We start from the raw sequence: 20,338 nt of genomic DNA, 5'->3' as shown, positions 1-20,338 counted from the left end.
AATCATTGAAATTCTAATTATAAGATATCCAGTACGTTTAATTAAGTAAGAAATTAACATTAACAACATGTGATAATTTAGAATTATAATTTTTTAATACAATTAAAAAGAAGAAAAAAGACAAACGTTTTAGAAACGCACTGAATTATGCAGCCATTCGCCCGGTAGTACTTGCGTCACATAATTTAGATTTAGATGATCGATGGAATCGCAAGTAATACCGACCCAGATCTTACCACGTGGAGGTTGCTGCATCCGAAGATCCACGGGCTAAGAAAACATTGATTAGTCGAGTTTAATGAACCTTCAGTCGAGCCGGTCGAAGTCGATTGAGGATGCATCAATCATGACTTTGTTGTCCTAACCTACCCGAGAAAAAAAGCGTGGACTTTTTTTTATTAAATGTCTATTTAAAAAATAATACAAAATTATCTCGACATAATTGACGTCATTTTTACGTATAATTTGTATAACCTTAGTATATATGCGTATCTTCTAATAATTACCATGAAGCTACACTTACTATCAATTTATTATATTTTTATATTTGTTATATTAACATAATTGAATTCAATTCGTTAAATTGAATTCAATGTTAAATTTAATTGAACAATTAAATTCACAATAATTAACACATTTCTAATAAGTTTTAATATATTACATTATTGCTGAATTAAAAGTTGGAGATTAATAAAAGTTAATGAAGCTAATTGGAAATATGATGGAAATAGTTCCACGCTTTTTGAACTATCTTAATTACTAAACGACAGACAATCGACCGAATTGCCTTTTTTATCTTAAATTAATCTTAAAAATAAATTAACCTTAAAAGTAGAATTCTTAATAGTACTATTAAGCTAAACATGCAAAAGCATAAGAATCTTAACATGCATCATGCCTTATAATTATATTCAAATAAATTAACATGCAATAGGAATAGGTAATGTTAAAAAAATAAGTATCTACCATTATATTATATACATTATTATATACATATATATACATTATCAAAGATAAAACAATGTTCACATTATATATTAATTCTTTCTGTGCAACTTTACATTTCATACATACAATCATACATTCTCATCGTTAAATATCTGGAAAATTCAAAATAGTATATTAACAAGAAATCACAAGAACAAGTGGAATAAAATTGCATTAATATGCTAAAATATGCAATTTTGTTCTGTTCCTATAAATATTAATAATAAATAAGCAAATCAAATTTATGTGCCAATTAAGGCCACACACCTGAAATATACATTTTCAATAATTAAATATTTTATTAATAAATATTACTGTAGAGATAAATATAAAATTTATTATTACAGTAATAGGAAATGAATTTAATTAAATATAAATTAAACTACGATAGGAGTTTAAATAAATAATTCAATAGTATCAAATTTTTAAAATTTTTTAAATTCAAGAAATCTAATAAATTCTTCGATATATTTCCAACGAAATTATGTTCATCATAGAAAATAACGGTGAAGTAATTATATTTAATTTTCAATATGTTTCCCTTTTCGGAAATGCATATATGCATATAATAGAATTTAAATAGCAGCCATTTTAGGCGCTTTAATATCCAAAAAACAGTCCTACTTATTTCAAATTAAACATAAAAAGATATATACTCTAACCAACCTGCCAATAACCTATATTTAAAAAAATAGCAAAGTATTTATTTCCAACAGAAATTCCTCTCACAATTTTGTACTTTCATTACTTTTACTTCACTACAAATATATAATATATTAGATATTAGAAATTATTATGGGATATCACGAAAGTGCAAACTGTTAATACACTTAATACTAAATATCGAACATGTTGAAAAGTCTTATGCAAAGACTGTTTAAACTGTTTGATACTGTTATATCTCGCAATACAGAGTATCAGCAAAATATGGAAAAAGGCGGATATGGTGAAAAATTTTAAAATTTACTGAAACTTTGTATAATATCCGGAGACGGAAATTTTCACTTTTGAGTGAAAATTATACCCTGCGTGTCTTATTCGGTCCTACCTGCTTAAAATTAAACGGACAATCACACAGAAAAAGATATGCTACCTGCCTGCCTATAACCTATATTTAAAAAATTGCAAAACATTCGTTCCAACACATACACTCCACGATTCTCTCACATACCGCCAGGGTGCAAAAGCCTACACTAGAGAGTATGCCCCGGGGCACCTCCGACACCCTAGCTCATACACGTATAATTCATAATTAATTAGGGGATACGTACCAATTGCTGTAATCGGCTGTCAAGGCTAATGATTATTAATTGCGTAAATGGTTAAAGGAAAAAAAAAAAGATACTAGTACATACCGATATACTACAAACCGGTATTAGTAATATATGAGTATTTGAATATTTCAAGAAAATGTAGTAACTCTACTATGCAAAACGATATTAATAATAATATATTGAATTTATAGGATATGTAATTATTTAAAAGTTATCGCAAAACGATGTACAATCCACCACCTAATACGAGCAAGCACACACAGGTGAAAAGTATATCGTGCGCAATCACTAACACATTGACAGCCGCCAATAAGGGAGAACTTAAAATTAAATTCATACTAATCCCGTTTCTCATCCATACGAGTAACACCTGGGCACATGCATGAGTGAGGAACGCAGAAAGCATGAGGGAGAGGGGAGATAATTAGTTTGTTAGAAGCTGAAAATCCTGATCTAAAAATTGATTAATTTATTTTTGATTCTACGGGCTATGACTTTACAAGTCTCTTTGTTTATTTTTTTTTAACAATTACTCTACTCGACTTTTTCCTTTCAAAAACAATGACTCTATTGAGACTTTTCATTCATCAAGAAAATTCATTGAATATTTATTTAAATTTTTCATTGAAAAACCTCGGACGATTTCTTTTAACAAGTGGTTATTTCAATTATAGAGCAAGTATCATGAATATTTACCACTTGTTTTCCAAAATCTATCCGTCGCGATTGTCTTCTTGTTCATATTTTGATACATTTATATCGATACATCGACGTGATAGACCGCGATTAAATAGATTAATAGTAAGTACGAAACAAGCAATGCATGTAATCTAAACCGTAATACATGTTTTTCTCTTGACGAAATCGGGTAAATGAATGCCCGATTTCATAATTAATATCGCGAAAGAAATAACTAATTTTATGCATTGATAATTAAACGGGTCAAACTGATGAAACAAGAAAACCCTATAGCCTAAGCTAATAAAAACAAACATGGACAATTGAAAGCAAATAAACGATTAAAAATAAATCTTTGTACTCGTGAGTAAATCCAAAAAAGGGAATTACTCTCGGTCATGCTCGTTAATAATTCATCTAAAAAAAATTACAACCAGTAACTCGTGCCGATTCGGACCATTCGTCCTCGGCATGATTGAGCACTGGAGGAACTTAAAATTTGTTCACTTACTACTTAAGAAGTTCTGCGATGGCTCCAAAACACTCGTCCGCGATTTAGGTCGAAATTGAGGGTGGATGATTTGTAGTTGGTTGAAAATGAGGTAGTAAGTCGACATCGAAGTTGGTCGAGATCCTCTTCAATGATGCACTGATTCTAATACGCGACAGTTATTTTTTAACGAACGTTCACTGAAGTTAATGCACGAAATTCTACTGTCTTTTATAAATACAATCATGTGCGACTGTGAAAAAACTTCGAGAACAAACACTGATTCTAATGACTGCATTGCACGCAGTCGAAGCAAAAACACACACAAGTTTAAATCGCGAAACACGAACGAACAAACACACTGCTTCTACTTCGCGACTTTTTGCTTTTTATTTTAGCGATACAACACTCGATTTATCCATTGCTTCGCGCACGATCGCAATGACGTTCTGAAAATAACAAAAACAAAATTATTAGTATCATTGTTGTAATAAAAAAATCATTTAAATTATTGAAGAATTGTTTAATTAAAAAACTTTTCTTACTTAAAGTCTTCATTGAGCCTTGCACGATGAGCATCCTGCCCCGTGATTATGAAAAGGATGATTCTTCTTTCATTTCAGCTGAAAAAGAAACAAAAAACACATTATTAGTATCATTGTTATATTAAAAAATTGGTAAATTTATGGAGAAATAAAAAAGAAATTTACCGAAGCCCTTGTCAGTCCTTTGTACGATGAGCATCCTGCTCCCCAAGATAATGAAGAATGATGATGATTTAATCCAAGTATGACTCTAATTCGCGAATTTCTATTGAATCTAACTATATTTGATCAGCTTATTTAAGTATAAAAAAGTAAATTAAAACTGGTACGAGCAAACACTGACTCTAAGACCGCTTTGCACACGATCACAAATTATTTCTAAAATCCAAAAAGCTGAAACATACGAAATGATAAACTTTATATACATATATATATATATAAATATATATAAAACACAACATTTACAAAGCACATGTCCTGTGAATCATTTTTGATTTTGCAAATTAAAAAGTATAATATTTAAAAATTATTATTAAATTAATGACATGTAATTAATGTTTGAAATAAAATTATTCAAAGTTAAATAAAGTCTTTAAAGATGTATCAAAATACATAGCCGATGGTGAGACACGCTTGTATCCTAAAATACATTTCAAATAAAATAATAAGTGGACCAATAGACTAAATTATAAAGTATATAAATTTCTATAGTTTGTTGTGCTATAATAAAATTTCCTATGACATCAAATAAATAGAAATAAAACTATTCTGGAATAAAATAAATTTAAGGAGGAAAATTTTAATCGACGTTCTCTTAATTACGTACGAACGTACATACCGAAAGATTCTATAAGACTAATGCTTGTACTATTGTCCTTGGACGAGCTCGAACGTTCGACTGTTTTCGTCACGCGCTCGATCGGAGACTTTCTTGGAAATTCGCAGATCTACGATTGTGTACTTTACCGAAAGCATGCTCTCTCTCTCTCTCTCTCTCTTTCTCTCTCTCTCTCTCTCTCTCTCTTTCTCTCTCTCTCTCTCTCTCTCACTCACTCTCGTTTTGTTTTTAAAAAGAAAAAGAGACTTACCTAACACAGGACGACGAGAAAGTGTGTGTAGAAAAAGAAAAGCCAAAATATTCCGTCTGTTTCAGTCCATAGAATTCTTGGAAACCTGGACAATACAAGATCGATTGGTAAGAAAAAAAATACATTGTGTGTGTGTACATATATACATATATAAGTAAGGGGATATCCAAGCATGCACGTACATATATACATATATGAATATGCGATGATATATATATATATACATATTATATATATATATATATAAATACAAAAATCGAATATAACGCGAAATACGATTAATGATGATTAATTAATGATAAATTATTATTAAAAGCATCATTAAAAAACGAGAGAAATATCGATATCGTAAAAATAAGAGTAAAAAATTCGAAAAAAAGGTATGACGCAATAGCTTCCAAAAGGACGCCAAGACGCATATTTTATTTTCGCGAATATCTTTTAAACGCGACAATGCCCCGACTTGCGAACATTCACCCATGAAAATCGTGTTTTTCGCAATCGATTGATATATAGGAAGAGGATGTACGTTAGAAAAAATATACTAATTACCTGAAATTAATGAGGACGATACGGCTTCCCTGTCTAACTAATGATCACCGAACACAAAATGGCGTCATATACACCGGCAAGGCGATTAAACAATTCGCGCCGCGCATGCGCAGATACGTTGCTAGTCCATTAATACGATATGTTTCGATCTAATAATCGATAATATAAAATTTTTATAAATACGATATAAAATTATACGAATCGTCGGAATACATTACAAATATACTAGAATCAAATAATTAGAAGAGAAAAGTAAGATACGTAGAGAAATAATGCCAAAAAATACGAAAGAAAGAAAAGACGCTATATATACGATCACCACTTTTATTTTCATTAATATTTCATTTTCAGTTCAGTTGTCACGATTTACGAATAATACACCATAAAAAACACACTTTTAAGAATCGATTGATATATCGAAAGAAAATATATCTTAAAAAATAAATTCTTATTACCTGTAATTAAAAGAAGAACGATGTATATTCTGTCACTAGTTGATAACTGACTTCGGTGGTAAAAAGATTCTCATCCTGCACGTACATTACGTCATCTTGATTAATGTCGTCTGGAATAAATATAATTTCTCGATCTAATAATCGAAAATAAAAAATTTTTATAAATACGATATAAGATTATACGAATCATCGAAATACATCATAAATATATTAGAATCAATTAATCAGAAGAGAAAAGGAAGATCTATAAATAAATAATGCCAAAAAGTATGAAAAAAAGAAGAAAGAAAAAACAATATACAATCACCACTTTTATTTTCATTGTTATTTCTTTTTCAGTACCGTTGTCACGATTCACGAATAATATATCATAGAAAACACACTTTTAGGAACCATTGAATAGAAAATGTCATTACTTCTCTATTAGGAAGACATAAGAAATGTAAATACGTAAAAGCGTAATATGTAAATAAATCCACTAATCAGAATCGATCATTTCCCTTTCTCGATAAAAAGCGGTAAATAAGGTCCCGTTTGAAAAATTTCATAAGGATAAAATTATTATCAATTAGTTTATTTATTTCCATTTTCTTAAAACGCATCAAAATAGAGAAATATTATTATAATATAATTATTTGTCCTTTAAACAAGAAAGGATATAAAATATGATGAATGGAAAATCAGAGAGAGATCTTTTTAAGTCTTCTCTTAAAATTTACATAAAAATAAAATAAAAGGACTAAAATGGCAAATTAATTATAAAAAGTCCAATATTATTTTCGTTTTCTTCCCTTTCAACATTGTTTAATATATATATATATTAATATATTGTCGTGATAAGAAATTAATTTTTGAAAATAAATTTATTTGGGATAGCGCGAACGCAGTCCCAACTATCAAAAATTTTACGCCCGAGATATCCGCATTAGGGATATTCGCAAGGGTCAGCTCAACCGAAGTGCAATGGAAGAGCCTCACCCTGGAGGAACCGCCTTTGTGATCACGGTAACCTCTGCGCCAGGTAAGTATGCTTTTCGCCGTCCCTGCAACATAGATAAAATCGTAACAGTGCCGTATCGCAAGCGGGAAACATCAAACCCCTATGCGTAAACTAGCGACGGTTTCTAGTACTAACAACTAACGTATACGAGCAAGTGATATATATACGTATATATATATATATATATATATATATATATATATATATATATATACATATATATATGTACATCATACATATGTGATGTAACATAGTTATAGAATCCTTTATGAAGTGACTATTATTATTATTATTATTATTATTAGATTATTTAATTAAACAATAAAGTACATTAGAATATTAAAACAAAAATTGCCAACGATGTTTTTCATTATTATATATATAATGCTATATCTATGTGTTCATATGTATGTGTACGTATGTACATCTAAAGAAATTAAATTACATATGAAATAATTATATATGAACATAATAGGCGTAACGTTTCATCAGATTAAGTATGTTCCAAGTGTTACATTTTTAATAATATTTGGAGAAAGAGAACACAAAAAAGAAAGAAAAAGAAAGAGAGAGAAAGAGAGCCAAGCGTAGTAATGTCCATTGATAATTATACGAGTTAATTTCTTTTTGCCGAATAAATAAATGTTATTCCCATGAGTATACGTCCAATTATCATCTAGTAGACAATGAAAATGTGCAATGTCATGGGAGTTTAGAGCAATATTTCCTTGATATATTTGATATAAATGTGTATACTCAGTGAAAAATGTGTATATATATACTTTTTTTATCTTATGTATACATATATATATATATATTTATAAGTATATGTAGTAGAAAAGAAGAAGTTATTAAAAAGGAAAAAGAAAAAGGAAAAGTAAAGGAAAAAAGAAAGAAAGGAAGAAAGAAAGAAAAAGTTACAAACTAACATAGGACAATATTCTAAGAAGCTGGTTTGTAAGGCAGATATTGCAAAAGTTTCAGAGTACTTCATAATCACAAACGATATAATCTTACTTTTCCCTTACTCCTCTACCCCGTCATACTGTTATTTCGCAATTCTAATTTCTCATTGTTCAAGAGTAATTTGTTTCATTTTGCAATTTTTTCTATAGTTTTATTTATGAAACAATTAATAATCATTACTCATCAAATAGGATAAATTATATTAAAATTAATTTATATGTAATACGTGTTACAAGATATCTAATATTACGCGAATGTAATATTAGATTGTACTATTATTAAAATGATAATTTAGTATATTCCGTGTACTTATAGATTATTTGAATAATTATAAAATAATCAAAAGTATTATTTATTACAGCGTTTATTATAGCTAGGCAAAATGTCCTCGTCAACATAAAGTAAAACGAGCTATGAAAAATGACTTATGAAAGTTCCCTATCATTCCACACATTGGAATCGTTAAATTTTAACGAACTCTAAATGCCATGCTTCGTTACTTCGATCGATCAACGTATATATGTACGTATACGTTGACTAACGATCATTAAGAGAGATAACGCGGGAATCGATAATCAAAATGTCGATTAAAGAGTTACGAGAAAATTCATTTGTCCTTTGATACTCGCCTATCGTATGAAATAGTTTCATAAATTTTCTACATGCTTTCAAAATCATAATAATAATACTATAGTAATTTCCTGACGTTATATGTATGGTGGAAAAAGTTGCTCGTTATTCTCTACTTTCTTCTCATCCTCGTAATGGCATCGTTTATGTATATAGATATGTATATTCCTAAAAGTTAATTTTATTAATATCACGCGATTTTACTTCCAAAATTTCATTTCAAATATACAATAAAACTTTGAAACTCTTTCGTATATCTGTTACAACAACAAAAATAAAAGTAAAGTTATGAATTATTTAATTGAAATAATTTTATACAATAATTTCCAAGCGAAAATTGTTTCCAAAAATTTCTAATAAGTAAAAATGAAAAAAGTTAATGTTCCTTGGATGAAAACTTTAATGTTTTCTCACGAGTAATAAAGAGGAAATAATTTCAAAGTATTGCTCACTGTTAACGGAGAAACGATGGAAAAGATTATACGTACATATATATACATTGTCGCGAAATGAAAAGGACAGATGCTTCCTTTGGAGAGGTCTCATTAAGTTGTAACACGAAGTGGCAGGCTTACCAAGGACATCTTCCTAGTCGAAATTACATACGATATTTCATGAAACTAATCTCTCTCCCTTATTCATATATTTAACCAGAGATTCGTCTACTAAAGCCACATCGTTAAGCTAACGCATTCTTTGTTCACCATTATTTTCTGAATATTCTTATTCACGAATTCCCTTCTTACTCGTTCAACTAAAAAAAAAAAATATATATATATATCAAAAATTCCTGTCTGTTCATAATAATATATTAATATAATTTATTCATATTATTTCAAAATCATACTCATGTATTTACTCCGAACAAATTGCTCCAAAGCAATTTGAATTTTGCGTGCCATTGTTGAATAGTTCTGAGTAAATTCGTCGGTAGCTCGTAAAGGATTCGTCGAGGAGAAAATAGAAGGTTGGTGGGAAGAGTTATCTCCCTTGCGTGTGAATGCGAGGTGTAAACGAGAAAGAGAGAGAGAAAGTGAGTGAGTAGAGGTTGAGGAAGAAGAAGAGGAAGAGAAAGAGAAAGAGAGGGAGAAAGAGAAAGAGAAAGAGAGGGAGAAAGAGAAAGAGAGGGAGAAAGAGAAAGAGAGGGAGAAAGAGAAAGAGAGGGAGAAAGAGAAAGAGAAAGAGACAGTGACAAAGACGAGACGAGTCGAATTGAATTCTTGCTCAACTCGGAACAACCGGATCGTTGGTATCGTTGATTAATCTTGCTTCTGTCAGAACAAGCAGTGTTTGTAATGTACCTCTTCCATACTGCTAACACACAGAAGCATTTCAAAGATTGAAGACATTCTGGCACCGAGGACGCAAACGACGAGGATGACGATGACGACGACGCATACAACAACAACGACGACGGCAATTAATTTACTCTATTCTAACTGTCCCAAGAGGTTTCACAGTTAGTCTATAACGATATTGACATGGTCCAATGGTTTCCGTTTAAAACTGCATTCATTTCTATCTACGCCATCTCGTTCCTCATTGGGGTCTTTCGTTATATTATCTTATCTTCGGTCTAACTCTAATCAAAATAATAATATTTGCGAAATTAATGGAACCATAACAATCGAATGCAAATTTCTTACTAATTATATCCGAATGTTTCTTTTTAATTGATTATCGATCGTTGTATGTCTGAATATAAGAAATTCAATTTACGTGGAATATAATAAAGTGTAAAATCGATTAATTCCACTATATACTTATGATGTATCCAACGATAATTATTAAAATGCGCGATAGATCAATTAATATAAGATAAATAATAAAAGAAAATAATTTACCTTTGATTAAAAATTTTCGATGTAAAAGATATATTTGATCGTAGGGCCTCGAATCTGCTATCGCCATCCCTGATTTCAAGTGGCAAATTTTTTTCTATAAAAGAAATAAATGTAATTACAAAAATATCCTATTTTCGATTTGATTTTACATTCAAATAAAAGAGAATAAGTTTAACGTACATTCTTTTTTTGTTTTCGAACATTTTTTAAACGTTGAATAGAAAATTTCTCGAATTAGATTCTAAAGAACGAAACAGTCACAATGATGATCATTGGATTACACGTAAATTAAAATATAACATATGAATACAGATAAATCACCGTCTTTGACAATAGTTAAATCATATTTATAATTCCGAAAAGAGAAAACAATACAAAAATGAGATAATCATTTGCAAATTTGTTAAACTTGTCGAGTACATTGTCCCGCTTGATGAATTGCACGGCAACAACGTACGGCGGGAAGCCGAAACAAAAGACGAGCACGCACGCATGCGCCCAACGATGTAATACCAACGTTTCATTAATACTTTTCTATAATGAATCATTTTCGACGATAATTAATATCAAAAGTAATAATACATGTAATATTTCTTTGCTATTGTTAATAATAAGGATAATTACGAGATTGTATAAAAGTTTATTGTGATAAATTTTCTTTTTCTTATAATATAAATCATCAAAGTGAAAATAGTTCGAGAAAGTATATAATTGGTATTAATGCGCGAGGAAGACGTTGTTGATTGGCTGATTGAAGACTAACCTTAATATTAACTTTATACGATACGAAAAATATTTAATTGTACAATTTTGGGGAGAAAAAAAAAAGAAAAAAGAACAAAAAAGAAAAACCAATTATTTTCTACTTTTTATATACTATTTATAAATAAATATACTAATTAATATGTTAAAGAACAATTAACGAAGCTAACAAAATATGAAATAGGTAAGAATATGTTAAATGAACGAACTATTTTTCTCATTGGCTCTAATGGAGCTTGAATAATTTGCTTCTCGCATGCGCAGTTGAATTTAATGAACTTGTTACTGCCACGAAGACGTTATTTCGCGTTTTATGATCCTCTATATAGATATTTATGAAAATTTTCATTCGTCCACGTGATCAATTAAAAACTTAAATATTGCATTTCAGTATACGTGCACGTGTGTGTGTCTCTGCTGTGACGGATATGTGATATCTAACGACAGATCAAATTAAGAGGATATATGAAAAATAAATAGTAAATGTCTCGATGAAAAATTAATATGGCAACGTCAGAAAGTGATGATTTTGAGAGTGCTGACGAGGAATTGGCTCATAATGTAACTTCGAAAACTAATGTAGAAGATACGAGATGGTCTGGTATGCAATCGGTCGTTGATTCTGAATCGGACGACGATACCGAATGCATTCCACAGTTACCAAGAAAAAATATATTAATTTATGAGAAGCCTAGATTCCGTTCCTTTCGAGGAGAAGTTGCTAGCGATGAGGAAAAGCTTATTACCTTAAAGGATATATCTACTAAAGAGTGTAACGATGAAGAAAGTAAAGTATCTACTGAAAAAATTCAAGAAATTGTTCCCTCGACAGATACAGCAACAGAAACGACAATAGTCAAAGACAATACATTACAAACTTCTACTATGAATCAAGAAAATTCTACAGAAGTTATTTCTAAAAGTATAACAGCCATTGGTACTAAAGAGGAAAGATTGATTAGACCTAAAAAATCAAGTGATGGTTCTAGAAAACTTGGTGCTCGAAAGCTAGGAACAAAGATAGAAAAAGAGTCTGATATTACATCTAATACGATTGATAATGTAAAAGAAAATATATCTACGAAGAATGTAATCTCTAAAGAATCTACAATGGAGATAGATGTTGTCCCTGATATATCTTCTAATGCAGATCTTTCAGAAGTTGATATGCCTGAAGAATTGAAATCAAATAAAAAATTTAAAGAGATATTCAAACCTCAAGGATGGGAAAAAATTGGTAATAATATAGAATTAGATGAAGATCTAACGGAACAAAAAATACAACCAGTATTAGATAGATTATCCATAGACGATAAAGATACTGAAAATTCTTTGTGGGCCAATTGGGGTAGTTGGGGCGTAAGTTCCTTGATTAACACCGCTACTGCTGGAGTATCTACTTTGACAACTCATGTTAGTCAAGGATTATCGCTTTTGGAAGAGACAATAAATTTACCGGATAACTCACAGTTACAAATGATACAAGATACTACACAGGAAGAAGAAGTTATAATTCCTGGTACTATATATTATTATTACATTACTTTTATATCACACGTATTATATTATAAGTTAATAAATTTCTAATGTATATTTGTGTTTATAGAAAAAGAGCTTACAGAAAATGTATCTAGTTTATCGCAAGGATCTTTTGGTTTAAGTAGTTTTCTACTTGGAGTTTCATCCATTACAAAACTAGTTGAATCAACTGGTAGCAAAGTTATGAGCGGTGGTTTGGATACTTTAGAAGCGATAGGTAAAAAGACCATGGAAGTTTTGCAAGAAGGTGATCCTGGTTTAAAAAAAAAGAGAGCATTTTTTATGCCAGAAGAAAACAAGCCAAATTTATCTCAAATACTTAGAGAAGCAAAAGATAAAGCTGAATCTGAAGAAAAAACGATCGAAGAGAAACAATTGGCAAGGAAGATTCATTTTGAATCTTTGTTTGATGATTATCAAGGCCTGGTTCATCTAGAAGCATTAGAAATGTTGTCAAAGCAGTGCAATATAAAGATTCAAGGATGTCTGATAAATCTTGATGCAGAAGATTTGATTTCTCTGCAAGAAACATTAGAAGAAGTTAAAGAATTATGTGACTTGGATGATGAAGAAAATAAATCAGAAAATAAAAGAGATCTCAAAAGTCGTTTGGCCGATGCTTGCCAAGAATTAGAAATTATTATTACATATGAAAAACTCGAAGATGTAAGTATATATTATTATAATATAAAAATTGTTATGTACTTAGTAAGAATATCTTTTGTAGATTTGGAAAGAAGTTAGATCTAGTTCATTTGTTACCTCTCCCATGTCTCATACAAATCTGGAGATCTTTCAGTGTGCTATTTCTACTATAGCAAAGTTTACAGCAGTTAGTATGGAAAGGTTTCATAAAACTGCAGAATTACTTTTAATTAAAGAAAGACGTAGTACCGCAAGTGAAGCAGAAGCACTTGTTCGTCTAACACATATCTTAACAGATGAAATTAGTTTATTAGCTACACATTTCTCCGACGTATTAAAAGAATTTATTAAAATGTCTAACAGTGCAGACGATATTAATGCTAATATAACAACAGTCTTTTTTGAAGTAAGTGTGTATATGTATATATGTATACATATATATATATATATATATTTATTTATATATTTATTTATTTATTTATTCACTTATTTATTATAAAATACTTCATTTTATATTATCATTATTAATATTTATTTTTTATTCGTTCAGGCTGAGAATGCAAGTTCGTACATTCAAGATGCTTTTAAATTGCTAATTCCAATTTTACAAGTTGGTGCTCTTTAAATGGTAAATGCAGTATTTGTTACTAAATAAAAAGTATGTAATAAAAGAGAACTATAAAGTACACAAAGAATCAATAAATTAATGTAATGATTTTATCAAATAACATGGATCAAAATTATGAATTCATTGGTGAATTCTAAATTTGATCTTTTTTTTTTTTCATTATCTAATTTTCTAACTTTATAAATTGTATTGTGTTTAACCTATTAATGATTAATAAGTAGTAATTATATATTATATTAAAAAGCAATAAAAATATTTTCATTTTCAGGATGATTATCTTGTGATAATGATTTGTTTAAATAAATCAATGCAGATTCGTATATAAGCATTGATTTTTAATTGTAAATATAATATAATGAGAATTTATATAAAATATCTATTTCAATTATTTGATATATCAGCATTAAGGTGATGGTTTATAAATATGTATATTATTTTTTAGATCTTCTTATGCACTTTGTATTCATTATTAACAAAGATAATCATGTATGAAACTCATATTCCAATAATGAAAAAGATATCTGAAAATTTATCTTATATTTAATATTTTTATGAATTATGAAAATAAAAAAGAAAAAATAAAAAAATAAAATTAATGTTTCCCTCTTTTATTTCCGATCGGTGGTTTCTGTAGTTGGAAACTCGAATTTGATTCAATTGTTGACAAAGGTGCAGTAAGATTTGTCGGCGCGTTGAAGTTCAAGCTTGCTGTTGGTGGTTTGACAGACGAATCTATGGTTGTATTTATAGCAGAAGGGACTGGTGTTGTACTACCCCAAACTGCAACAACATAATTACTAATGAAAATGAATTCATTGAAAGATCATGGTAAACTTAAATGCACGTACATTAGTTGAAGCTGACGGATGTTTTCCATGAATTCATAGAATCATTAATGAGTGTTACACATTATCTGCAGCTTTAATCCATAATTGATATGTAATAGAAATAATCAGCAAAAATTGCTAATGTAACTACTACAATTTTTTCCTAGACTTGAATAATTCCTGAATGACATAAACTACATCTTACCCATAGTTGCACTTACGCTAAAGATTCTGCTAGCTAAAAGATACTAGCAGAAATATTATCTTTACATACAAATTTTACCACCACTTCTTGAATAATGCAAGTATTATTATATCAACTTCGATGATAAAGCAGGAGCACTCAAAGCATACATAAAATACACAGCCATTCCTTAAGAAGCAAAAGACAAAACTTTTCATTTCTTTCACTTAGTTAATATATATATATACCCAAATATAATATTTTATATTTGACAAACACAAGTTTGCTCCCAAAATATTAAATAGAAAAGCTCCATAATTTTTCCCATAGTTTATAACACAAAAAAGAAAGTAAAATTCAATACCTCAATAACTAAAATACAGCCTCTACTTTTCCCCTGCAAACGCAAAATTAAAATCAAATAATAAAAATATGTAGAAACAAACAAAAAAAAAATATATATATATATATGTATCATATATAAAGAAGACAAATCACAGAGCAGATTCATGTCTTTTATACATTACTTCTACAGTACTTAATAAGGACGTTAAATGTTAGTAATTTCTACCTTACACTAGATCCACGCAAGACCTGAAGGTAGGACATGTTTATGGGAAAGTTGTAACAACGAGAACACACGTTGTCTTGGGAGTTTGTCTTTAGCGTGAAATTAAATTAGTATTGCAATATATTATAAATCAATCATTTAATTAGTTACCTAGAGGATTTCGCGCGTCATAACTGGTTGCTTGAGTAGAATTCAATGCTGTTGAAGATAGGAAACTTCTATTGCCTATCAAAATTAAATCATTAAAATTTCTAATATAATACGTATTTCTTATTATAAAAATAACATTCTAACCTGGACTAAAAGGTGTTGGCCCACTAGTAATTCTTCCTATAGTATTTCGCAATGACTTTTCATTTGTTTTAACATCATCAAAAACATTTGTATTATCTTTTAACACATATTTTCTAAAATTTAAATATTGTTCCTTTTGTTGTTGTACTTTTGAATGTACACCTTGTAATTTTCCAGCAACAGCAACTAAAGACTCATGAAGTTTACTCATAGCCATAGTTAATTCTACAAAGTAATTGTATGATTTTTATGTTGTATTATAAACAATGTTACTTTTAGACTATTAATAAATATTATTATACCTTGCGGAGTTAAGGTCTTTGGTGTCATCATAGTTTGAATATGTTTTTCTGTTGTTTCAATTTGAGATCTAAATAACATTAAGTCATGTTCAAAATTTTCAGTTAATTCCATGAAAAATAAAAGAGGAGCATTATTTTCATATTGCAAGCCAGGTGGTGTGTCGTTTGTTCTCTGAGCTATTTCCGCATTTTGTAATGCCTTTGCCGTATCTTGTTTTAACTTATCGGCAAAAGCACGATCTCGTTGAACGGATCCTGCTAATGTAGTTAAAATTTCCATTAATGATGCAGTATCCTCTGCACAACGGTTTAATGGTCTTGCAGAACCCCTTGCTATATCAGAAGATAAAACCTTCTGAGTTTTTACAAATTCTCTGATTAAAATAGAAAAATTTAAGGTTATATACATTTCCCTATAGTAATATAATCAATCAGATAATTCATTTCTAATTACTTGAATTTATCTATGGTTTGCATCAGTTCATTTGGTAATAAATTTTCCTTTGCAGCTGTTGGACTATTGCTTCCTTGGGAAAGACCTTTATTATTAACAGAAACATCTAATCCACCTAATCCTCTACTTGTGGTCGAGGTTGTAGTCGTAGTGGTTGTTAATTTTGTACCAGCTAAACCACCACTACTAATAGAACCAAATAAGGATGCTGTAAATATTATTTGCCAATAAAGTACGGTTATTTTTTGTTTAATTATTATGCCCTAATTTATTATGCAATATTACGTGTACTGGTAGGATTCCCAAACATTAAACCTCCCGTTGCAGGTGTAGTATTTAAAGGTCCCTTTAATGTTGTATTTTGAGCAGGTGTTCCAAAATTACGCCCTGTAAATAAAGGGGCAGAAGTGGTTGGAGTTGAAAATAGATTAGATGCTGCCGTTGTTGTGGCTGTTCCAGTTCCTAACAAAGTGGTAGCTGGTTGACTAGGTGCAGAAGTTGCTGGTGTTGCCCCAAAACCAAAGTTTAGGCCAGTAGTAGTAGCTGGAGTTGATGCTCCAAATGTTAACCCAGTTGCTGGAGTCGTTGAAGTAAAGGACGTGCTATTTAAGCCAACATCATCACCGATATAAATCGTAATATCATTAATTTATACGATAATACATAAGAATGTAAAAGGTTATAATATTAAGAGGTTAGTTAAATCATATACCTCTGAGTTCCTAATCCAAAACCTGAACTGCTCGATGTTATAGTAGGCGTTCCAAATGTAAACGAAGACATTTTAAAATATTAAACTTACATATAATGTATAAATAATTAATCTTTCTTATAAATCTATAATACAAAACACTTTGTCACTTCGAGTAGTTTGAATTCTTTGAAATCATGTGTACTTTCATTAGTCTACAGTATTGCCCTCTATAGGAAATTCATAGAAATAAAATTTTAAATGTTACTACATACTAAATACATATTATCTACGATTTTAAAGAAAAGATTAATTATAATAAATTATTTGTATATACGGAAACAATACGATTACAATAATTTCGAAATAATATGATCATTATATATATTTTTACTTGTTATTCGCGAAATTTTGCAAAGAGCCAATCAGCTTTTTTCTTTTGCGCAATAATACAATTTTATCGAGGAACTATTTTCAATTCGAGAATCAGTTGAGTCGTTTAATACGTACGGAAAACATACAGGTGAATGATTTTAATTTTTTCTTCTCCCGATTGTAAAAGGTATAAAAAGATTATCCCATATAATATTTCTATATAATAAATAAATGCATAAGTCTAGTCTCAATGAAGTATAAAAAAGGTAAAATAAACGTAACAACGATTACAGAAGCGAACGATCATCAGATCTTTTGGCGGTTTGTCCTGGACGCCATTATTACGCAGTTAGATACAACAAATTATAAAGCAGTTACAAGTTAATGTTTTCATCATAATTAGAGGTAATTAAAATAATCTAATATCCCTATCTACCTTTCTTCGACATTATATACGATGATTAGAAAAAGAGAAAAACGATTTATAATAATTATAATCAGTTAGATACATATATATATATGTACATACATGTACACAATTTTATATATATATAGTATACCATTAAGAGTTGATTAAACGTAAGGGAGATATACGATAATATAAAAAAATATAGATAATATTTCGATTTATTATTAAACGTGCCTACGTGATACAAATCAGGGGACAACACAATTTCATATTATCATCTTTAAATGTATTAAATATGTTTTTTTTTCTTTTCCTTTTTTCTTTTTTTTCTTTTTCTTTCTTGCGTGTACGTGACAAAGTTCTAATTAATTATACAGCTTATCTATAGGAAATGGGGTTATTTCAACGAAGTTTACCAGATCGGTACATAGTAGACTATCACAAAGTTGATTGCTGGTTCGATTTCGTACGTGGCGTTGAGTTCGTACGTGGGCGTTTCTAAAATGATCACAGTCGTGTGTTGAACAAGACTAAAAGAGCTCTCTCTTTCTTTCTATTCCTCTTTTTTTTTTATTCTTTTCAAAAAGAATTTCGCCAGATTATATCCGATAGACTTTTTTTTTTCTTTTTTTTTTTTTTTTTTTTTTTTTTTTTTAGACTTATACATTATTGTAACATTCCGGGCTCTCTGACCACTAATAAAATCGTTTCCAACTTGTTTATATTATACAATCTACAGTACAAACCATTATAAATCACTTTCATTCAACACATCTCGCACATAACTCTTTCTGTTTCCTTTCTCTCTTTCATTATTCTTTTTCATTTTTTTCTTTTTTTCATTCCTTTATCGTACCCCAAGAAATAAAAGCATATAATCCGATTCAGTTTGAAAGAAACAAAAAACAGGAAAGACTTTTACGCAGTTTTAGAAGACACCCGGTATAATGTTTACGCTGTAAAACATTTTTACAGAGTAAAATGAGTCGCTCCGGTGATCACGAAATATGATTGATACGACAATATTATTCTCTCTATCATACAAATACAATGAGACAGCGTGTGCGCGAATTTTATGTATGTATTAATATTAATGTATGTTATATGTTTATGCATGTCCTGTGTTTTTTTTTTTTTTTTATGTACTTGTGTCCTTTTTTTATGGGGTTCATTTCTCTCTCTCTTTCTCTCTCTCTCTCTCTCTCTCTCTTTCTCTCTCATATATTAAAGAATATATTATTCCTAGGTACTTTTGCGATGCCGTGCGATTATTCTAAATATTTAATTGGATGTAAAGATATCAACAATGCCGTGCTAATATTAATACCAACGATATAGGCTTATAATATTTTTACGTTTAAGTTTCGATTTTTTTCCAACAAATTATTTTCCTTCTCTTTCTCTCTCTCTCTCTCTCTCTTTCTCTCTCTCTCTCTCTCTCTCTCTCTCATTCTCTCTTTCTCTTTCCCTCCCCCCACTATCTATCTCTAACTTTCCTTTCGATTAACGAATAATAACGATGCAGTATTGTTTTTTTTTTTTCTTAATTATCACTGCATATTAAAAATAATTTTGAAAAAGGGGATTTATAGAAATAATTTTAATTCGCACGTCACCGTCGTATGTAGACGATATATATATATATATATAAATTTTTCATATATATACACCACGTATATATACAGCGTATATATATCGACATCTGTAATATATATATCACTGCGTGCTCTCTGCATTTTATACGTTATTGAACGTCGTCGTAAAACTGCAAATAAAAATAACGGGGTTTAATTAAAGCGCATACAAATAAACATTCGTACGCATACATATGTACGTGTGTGCGAAAACGCAAGCTGTATAAATATTAACTTTTTTTTTTGCTTCTTTATATCGAATTTTCATCTCCTCCCGTTTCCTTCTTTCGCTTCGCGAAATAGAATAAATACCTTTTCTTTTTTCTTCTCGTAATTTTTTTGTTTTTGTTTTCTTCTTTTAGTTCTTTTTTCGCTCTTTTTTCTTTTTCTTTTTTTTTTTTTTATATTTTCTTCGACGTATATTTACATACAGAATTTGTTCTTTTCTAAAACGTTTAAATCCGTTCGAACGTTAAGATAATTTGTCGAGGATTATATCCAGCAAATGCACGCG

General features: G+C 29.6%; 2 protein-coding genes, 1 long non-coding RNA gene and 1 other non-coding gene across 8 annotated transcripts; 1 reads left to right on the top strand and 3 right to left on the bottom strand.

The window, feature by feature from the left end:
- Window positions 1-6,935: 6,935 nt before the first annotated feature.
- On the bottom strand, window positions 6,936-7,098 carry LOC118443619 (U1 spliceosomal RNA). Its single transcript, XR_004838751.1, has one exon. It is a non-coding gene; the product is annotated as a U1 spliceosomal RNA (small nuclear RNA).
- A 912-nt stretch (window positions 7,099-8,010) lies between these two features.
- On the bottom strand, window positions 8,011-10,917 carry LOC118443498 (uncharacterized). 2 transcript variants are annotated; one of them, XR_014983131.1, is made up of 5 exons: window positions 10,690-10,917; window positions 10,510-10,603; window positions 9,513-10,247; window positions 9,154-9,419; window positions 8,011-8,833 (listed from the first exon to the last, which is right to left on the bottom strand). It is a non-coding gene; the product is annotated as an uncharacterized LOC118443498 (long non-coding RNA). The 2 variants fall into 2 exon arrangements; XR_004838700.2 differs by having other exon boundaries at window positions 9,513-9,976.
- Window positions 10,918-11,292: 375 nt separating this feature from the next.
- LOC118443483 (protein FAM114A2) lies at window positions 11,293-14,483 on the top strand. 2 transcript variants are annotated; one of them, XM_035870547.2, is made up of 5 exons: window positions 11,293-11,455; window positions 11,663-12,790; window positions 12,878-13,476; window positions 13,538-13,861; window positions 14,006-14,145. In XM_035870547.2, the coding sequence occupies exons 2-5, from the start codon at window positions 11,776-11,778 to the stop codon at window positions 14,078-14,080; spliced, it is 2,013 nt and encodes a 670-aa protein (XP_035726440.2). In that variant the 5' UTR covers window positions 11,293-11,455; window positions 11,663-11,775; the 3' UTR covers window positions 14,081-14,145. The 2 variants fall into 2 exon arrangements, with proteins under 2 accessions (XP_035726440.2, XP_035726441.2); XM_035870548.2 differs by lacking the exon at window positions 11,293-11,455 and adding an exon at window positions 14,352-14,483 and having other exon boundaries at window positions 11,520-12,790; window positions 14,006-14,083.
- Window positions 14,001-17,620, bottom strand: Nup58 (nuclear pore complex protein Nup58). Of its 3 annotated transcripts, XM_035870574.2 has the most exons (8): window positions 17,428-17,620; window positions 17,001-17,317; window positions 16,716-16,923; window positions 16,262-16,635; window positions 15,960-16,184; window positions 15,816-15,890; window positions 15,459-15,491; window positions 14,723-14,863 (listed from the first exon to the last, which is right to left on the bottom strand). In XM_035870574.2, the coding sequence occupies exons 1-7, from the start codon at window positions 17,496-17,498 to the stop codon at window positions 15,481-15,483; spliced, it is 1,281 nt and encodes a 426-aa protein (XP_035726467.1). In that variant the 5' UTR covers window positions 17,499-17,620; the 3' UTR covers window positions 14,723-14,863; window positions 15,459-15,480. The 3 variants fall into 3 exon arrangements, with proteins under 3 accessions (XP_035726465.1, XP_035726467.1, XP_035726466.1); XM_035870572.2 differs by lacking the exon at window positions 15,459-15,491 and having other exon boundaries at window positions 14,001-14,863; XM_035870573.2 differs by lacking the exons at window positions 14,723-14,863; window positions 15,459-15,491 and adding an exon at window positions 15,605-15,688.
- Window positions 17,621-20,338: the final 2,718 nt, after the last annotated feature.

This window comes from Vespa mandarinia, chromosome 17, assembly GCF_050613455.1.
Source record: "Vespa mandarinia isolate Hongniang chromosome 17, ASM5061345v1, whole genome shotgun sequence".
NCBI classification, from domain to species: domain Eukaryota; kingdom Metazoa; phylum Arthropoda; class Insecta; order Hymenoptera; family Vespidae; genus Vespa; species Vespa mandarinia.
Note: the sequence above shows the minus strand (reverse complement) of the source record. Positions and strands in the feature narration are given on the sequence as shown.

Excerpts from the sequence above, each read along its gene's own strand:
- Nup58 (XM_035870572.2), bottom strand. The coding sequence starts at position 17,498 with ATGTCTTCGTTTACATTTGGAACGCCTACTATAACATCGAGCAGTTCA. Across the intron at positions 17,318-17,427 it reads TTTGGATTAGGAACTCAGAG|CACGTCCTTTACTTCAACGA; the intron begins GTATATGATTTA and ends TGGCTTAAATAG. Across the intron at positions 16,924-17,000 it reads TGGGAATCCTACCAGTACAC|CATCCTTATTTGGTTCTATT; the intron begins GTAATATTGCAT and ends TAATATTTACAG.
- LOC118443483 (XM_035870548.2), top strand. The coding sequence starts at position 11,776 with ATGGCAACGTCAGAAAGTGATGATTTTGAGAGTGCTGACGAGGAATTG. Across the intron at positions 12,791-12,877 it reads AGAAGAAGTTATAATTCCTG|AAAAAGAGCTTACAGAAAAT; the intron begins GTACTATATATT and ends TTGTGTTTATAG. Across the intron at positions 13,477-13,537 it reads CATATGAAAAACTCGAAGAT|ATTTGGAAAGAAGTTAGATC; the intron begins GTAAGTATATAT and ends TATCTTTTGTAG.